This window comes from Physeter macrocephalus, chromosome 14 (genome assembly GCF_002837175.3).
Source record: "Physeter macrocephalus isolate SW-GA chromosome 14, ASM283717v5, whole genome shotgun sequence".
Taxonomy (NCBI): domain Eukaryota; kingdom Metazoa; phylum Chordata; class Mammalia; order Artiodactyla; family Physeteridae; genus Physeter; species Physeter macrocephalus.
This window is the reverse complement of record NC_041227.1, coordinates 95,464,003-95,470,648: the sequence shown is the minus strand read 5'-3', so window position 1 is coordinate 95,470,648 and position 6,646 is coordinate 95,464,003. Positions and strand designations below refer to the sequence as shown.

Below are 6,646 nucleotides of genomic sequence, written 5' to 3'. Positions count from 1 at the left end.
GATCCCACATGCCGCGGAGCGGCTAGGCCCGTGAGCCATGGCCGCTGAGCCTGCGCGTCCGGAGCCTGTGCTCCGCAATGGGAGAGGCCACAACAGTGAGAGGCCCGCGTACCGCAAAAAAAAAAAAAAAAAGGTAATTAATAAATGCTTGCTGAATAAAAGAATGAGCTAGTGTGTCACACCAACTCTTATCTCCCTTAACAACAGCCTCTTTATTACCTAATGCAGTGTTCCCCAAACTACACCCAGGAACAACAGATGGTCCCTGCTAGTCTATCACCCAGTCTACAGATAGTTAGGGGACTTCAGAGGAAGACACCCAATTAACCATTTCCTTCACCTATATTTTACAAATGTGAACCATAAAATAATATTTCCACAATAATCCTATTACTTCCTAGTTGAATGAAAACCTCTACACCATAAACCACCAGCCCCCATTCATGTGGCTCTCTGAATCCTGGAACTAGACATATATCTTCCCAGGTAAGCAACTGGGTAGTATTTTCCTGGAGAAATGTCCAAAGAAAATATCTGCATTTGGAGGGCTTCCAATAGTGAAGCTAGCTCACCACCAACTCACCCTATAGTCAAGCCGATGTGCATAAGCTTCCAATTGTCTCACATTTAAGGATAAATATTTAAAGTGAGAACAGACAGCCTAGAATCACCAGGCACAAAGAAGGCTTGTTAGCATGAAAGAAAGGGAACCAAGTAAACACACACAAATTAATTTTTAGGAAAAAAAAAAAAATGTGGGAATGAGAAGAAAATTTCACACATAAAAAAAGTTAATTACTAACATCCTAAAAGACATTAGGAAAGATTTTAAAGGATGCTATTTTTAAAAGAGAGAGCAAGTGAGAATAAAAAATAAAGAACATTGGGAAAGTTAAATATGACAGTGTGTCATGAGCCCCCAAGACCACCTCCAGGTTCGGGAGTATGATAGAAGGACTCACAGGACTTGACATACAGTCACATTCACAGCTATGATCTATTAGAGCAAAAGGATACAAAACAAAATCAGCAAAAGGAAAAGGTACAAAGACCAGAGGAAACTAGACGCAAGCTTCCAAGGGTCTTCTGCTTCCAAGGGAGTCAGACGGGGGATGATAAATTCCTCCAGCAATGGGTTGTGACAACATATGTGAAATATTGTCTACCAGGTAAGTTCATTAGAGACCCAGTGCTCAGGTTGCTTTTTTTTAAGATTTATTTATTTATTTATTTATTTTATTTTTGGCTGCGTCAGGTCTTAGCTGCGGCACACAGGATCTTTCATTGGGGCTCTTTGTTGTGGTGCGCGGGCTTCTCTCTAGTTGTGGCGTGCAGGTTTTCTCTTCTTCTTTAGTTGTAGCGTGCAGGCTCCAGGGTGCATGGGCTCTGTAGTTGTGGCACGTGAGCTCTAGAGCATGTGGGCTCTGTAGTCTGCAGCACGCAAGCTCTCTAGTTGAGGCACAAGAGCTTAGTAGTTGTGGCGCGTGAGCTTAGTTGCCCTGTGGCTTGTGGGATCTTAGTCCCCTGTCCAGGGATCCCCTGCACTGTAAGGCTGATTCTTTACCACTGGACCACCAGGGAAGTCCCTGCTCAGGGTTTTTATTGGAGGTACCTTCTGCCTAGCCATACCAAAGTTACAGACACCCAGATGGAAAGCAGGTGTTCAGCATAAATCATGTTTGAACAGTTTAAGCACAGTGAACCACTCTTATTGAGGAATGGTGGGAACCCTTCCAAAATGCAAGGTCCCAGACACCAGCCAAGGGGCAACCTTGCAAGCAGACCTTTCTAAGGGTAACAGTCTCAGGCCTGCTATGTTAACTCTGCACAAATGGATAAAATAAAAAATTAAAGAGTTGAAAGATAAAGTCAAGACCCTCTCCCAGAAAAAGAACAAAAGAAAACACTATGAGAGGAATACAGTTTTAAAAATCACATGATGAATCAATTCCAAAATGTGAAGAAAAAAAAAAAAAGGCAGAGGAAAAAAAGAACACGGAAGGAAGAAATTACCAAGGAAATAATACAAGAAATATCTCAGATCTGAAGAATATGAGTCTCCACACTGAAAAAGACCCATTAAGTACCCAAGTATGTTATTACTCAGGGGTCCCCAACCCCCAGGCCGCAGACTGGTACCGGTCCGAGGCCTGTTAGGAACTGAGCCGCACAACACGAGGTGAGCAGCGGGCAAGCGAGCGAAAGCTTCATCTGCTGCTCCCCATAGCTCGCATTACCGCTTGAACCGTCCCCCCACCACCATCCAAGGAAAAACTGTCGTCCACGAAACTGGTCCCTGGTGCCAAAAAGGTTGGGGACCACAGTTATTACTGAACTGCACAATAGCAAGGACAAAGGAAAAAGTCCCAGGGGCTTCTACAAAAGAAAAAATTTAAAAAGAAGCTGCTCACAACATTATAGGAACCAGAATATCATTAGATTGAGCAATAATTTCAGTGATAAACTAGAAGACAATGAAGAAATGCTTTCAAAATTCTGAGAAAAATTTTCTTTCTAGAGCTTAATACCCAGACAAATTATCAAATAACAAAAGGGTAGAATAAAAATATTCTCAAACATTCAGGGTCTCAAAATTTATCTCTTCTGCACCTTTTTGTTCAGCAAGTTGTGGAGGATGTGCTACAAACTAATGGGATCCAAAAAACAGGGACATCAACACAGGACCCAAGCAATCGGAATTTCCAAAATGACAATGAAGGGAGAACCTCAGGCTGATAGCTACACACCTGGCCTAACAAGGAGCCATCTTTAAACAGGAGAATGGGAAGAACTCCTCTGGGAAAACAATTTCAATGGATAGATTAATAGGCTTGACCCTGTGTGAAAAACAGTACTGAAAGCATGTTAATAATATGAACAATTAACAACAGGTAAACCAGAAACAAAGCAAATGGAAAAAAAAAATGAGGCAGTTACCAACTTGAGGAGGCACAAAACATTGTACAAGAAATTAAACTTAATCACAGTACACTAGCTGGCTCGGCCTCAAACAACATTATAAACATCTAATGGTAGTCCCAGAAGGAGATTAATAGAGATAATAGATAAGACGCAATATTTGAAAAGGTAATGACTTTCCATATGATCCAGCAATCGTGCTCCTTGGTATTTACCCAAAGGAGTTGAAAACATATGTCCACACAGAAATCTGCCATGGAGGTTCACAGCAGCTATGTTCATAACTGCTAAACGTGGAAGCAACCAATATGTCCTTCAGTAGGTGAATGGATTAATAAACTATGGTTACTTCAAGACCATGGAATGTTAATCAGCACTAAGAAGAAATGAACTATCAAGCCATGAAAAAACAAGGGAACTTAAAAGTATGATATTAAGTGAAAGAAGCATATCTGAAAAGGCTACATACTGTAAGAGTCCAACTCTAGGACATTCTGAAAAAAGCAAAACTATGAGACAATAAAAAGATCAGCGGTTGCCAAGGTGGAGTTGGGGAGATGAATAGGCAGAGCAGAGGATTTCTGGGACAGGGAAAATACTCTGTGATATTATAATAATGGAGATGTCATTATAGATTTGTCTAAACCCATAGAACATACAACACCAAGAGCAAACCCTAAGGTAAAGTTTGGACTTTAGGTGATTATGATGTACCAACGTGGGTTCATCATTGGTAAAAAAAAATGTACCATTCTGGGACTTTCCTGGTGGCGAAGTGGTTAAGAATCCACCTGCCAATACAGGGGACACGGGTTCGAGCCCTTGTCCAGGAAGATCCCACATGCTACAGAGCAACTAAGCCCATGCACCGCAACTACTGAGCCTGCATGCCACAACTACTGAAACCCACATGCCTAGAGCCCGTGCTCCGCAACGAGAAGCCACTGCAATGAGAAGCCCACACGTCGCAACTAGAGAAAGCCCACACGCAGCAACGAAGACCCAATGCAGCCAAAAATTAATTAATTAATTAATTTAAAAAGATGTGCCATTCTAGTGAGTGATGTTGATGATGGGGGAGATTATGCGTGTACGGGGAAAGGAGGTATATGGAAAATCTCTGTATCCTTCTCTCAACTTTGTTGTAAACCTAACACTGCTCTAAAAAAACAAAGAAGGTCAAGGTCAACTGCGGGTGGGGGGGGGAGGTAATGGCTTAAATTTTTTAGAACTTTACACAATGACAATCCCCAGCTCCAGGAAGTCCAAAAATCCAAACCATAATAAATAAAGAAATCCACACATCTACAAACATTTCAGTGAAACTGCAGAGCAACAAAGAACAAAGCTAAAAAACAGCCAGAGAGAAAATATCACCCATAAGGTAATGACAATTATGGCTAAATTCTCACCAGCAATGGTAGACCTCAAAAAGATAGTTAAATGGTATCTTTAACATATTGAGAGAAAAACAAATCCCTAGAATTCTATCTTCCCAGTAAAACTACCATTCATGAATAAGGAGGAATAAAGACACTGACAATGCAAGACACTGAATGAAAGGAAAATAGCAATTACCACAACAGATTCCCATCAAAGGAAATTCTAAAAAATATGCTTCAAGCAGAAGAGAAATGAACCCAGAAAGAAAGTCTGAGATTCAGGGAAAAAAAAAAAAAAAGTTGGACAAACAAAAGGCATATAATAAAATGTCAGAAGTGAATCCAAATATATAGGTAACCACAATGAGTATCAACGGGACAAACTCTCCACTTACAAGGAAAAAAATTCAGACTGGTTATAAGAGATGGACTAACATAAGGGCACAGAAAGATTACTGGTCAAAGAATGGAAAAAGATCTACCAACCAAATATAAAACAAAAGAAAACTAGAGCAAATGAAAGCAAAAAGCACTGGAAATAAAGAGGATCACTACATAATGACACAAGATTCAAACCATCTGGAAGATACCATTTTTAAATCTCTACTTTAAAATAATAATTTACACACACACACACACACACACACACACACACACCTGATGCATCTACAAGTAAGTTACAAAGAGACCCTCTGCAAAAGAACCACCTAGCAGAGACCTCTGGGACAACATTAAACGCAACAACATTCGCATTATAGGGGTCCCAAAAAGAGAAGAGAGACAGAATGGACCTGAGAAAATATTTGAAGAAATTATAGCCGAAAACTTTCCTAACATGGGAAAGGAAATAGCCACCCAAAAAAGCAGCAAGGGAAAAACGACAAATAACATACAAGGGAACTCCCATAAGATTAACAGCTGATTTCTCAGCAGAAACTCTACAAGCCAGAAGGGAGTGGCATGACATATTTAAAGTGATGAAAGGGAAGAACCTACAACCAAGATTACTCTACCCAGCAAGGCTCTCATTCAGATTCGATGGAGAAATCAAAAGCTTTACAGACAAGCAAAAGCTAAAAGAATTCAGCACCACCAAACCAGCAACACCAAACAACAAATGCTAAAGGAACTTCTCTAGTGGGAAACATAAGAGAAGAAAAGGACCTACAAAAACAAACCAAAGGGCTTCCCTGGTGGCGCAGTGGTTGAGAGTCCGCCTGCCGATGCAGGGGACACAGGTTCGTGCCCCGGTCCAGGAAGATCCCACATGCCGCGGAGCAGCTGGGCCCATGAGCCATGGCCACTGGGCCTGCGCGTCCGGAGCCCGCAACGTGAGAGGCCACAACAGTGAGAGGCCCACATACCGCAAAAAGAAAAAAAAGAAAAGAAAAGAAAACAATTAAGAAAATGGTAATAGGAACATACGTATCGATAATTACCTTAAACATGAATGGATTAAATGCTCCAACCAAAAGACACATGCTCACTGAATGGAAACAAAAACAAGACCCATATATATGTTGTCTACAAGAGACCCATTTCAGACCTAGGGACACATTCAGACTGAAAGTGAGGGGATGGAAAAAGATATTCCATGCAAATGGAAATCAAAAGAAAGCTGGAGTAGCAATCCTTATATCAGATAAAATAGACTTTAAAATAAAGAACGTTACAGAGACAAGGACACTACATAATGATCAAGGGATCAATCCAGGAAGAAGATATGACAATTATATATGAACCCAACATAGGAGCACCTCAATACAAAAGGCAACTGCTAACAGCTATAAAAGAGGAAATCGACAGTAACACAATAATAGTGGGGGACTTTAACACCTCACTTACACCAATGGACAGATCATCCAAAATGAAAATAAATAAGGAAACAGAAGCTTTAATGACACAATAGACCAGTTAGATTTAATTGATATTTATAGGGCATTGTTCCAACAACAGCAGATTACACTTTCTTCTCAAGTGCGCACGGAACATTCTCCAGGATAGATCACATCTTGGGTCACAAATCAAGCCTCAGTAAATTTAAGAAAATTGAAATCATATCAAGCATCTTTTCTGACCACAATGCTGAGATAAGAAATGAATTACAGGGAGAAAAACGTAAAAAACACAAACACATGGAGGGTAAACAATACGTTACTAAATAACCAAGGGATGACGGAAGAAATAAAAGAGGAAATCAAAAAAAAACCTAGAGAAAAATGACAATGAATACACGACGATCCAAAACCTACGGGATGCAGCAAAAGCAGTTCTAAAAGGGAAGTTTATAGCTATACAAGCCTACCTCAAGAAACAAGAAAAATCTCAAATAAACAATCTAACCT

The 6,646-nt window shown here is 40.4% G+C and overlaps 1 protein-coding gene across 7 annotated transcripts in view; it reads right to left on the bottom strand.

Moving 5' to 3' along the window:
* NF1 (neurofibromin 1) overlaps positions 1-6,646 on the bottom strand; it is a 276,759-nt gene that overhangs the window by 240,478 nt on the left and 29,635 nt on the right. Inside the window, exon 1 of one of the 7 annotated variants that reach the window (XM_055090121.1) lies at positions 5,470-5,600. The exons of the other annotated variants lie outside the window; for them this stretch is intronic. Coding sequence (XP_054946096.1) covers positions 5,470-5,592 — 123 coding nt within the window. The 5' untranslated portion in view covers positions 5,593-5,600. Of the gene's footprint in view, positions 1-5,469; positions 5,601-6,646 lie in introns of those variants that run through there. 7 annotated transcript variants of the gene reach the window in all.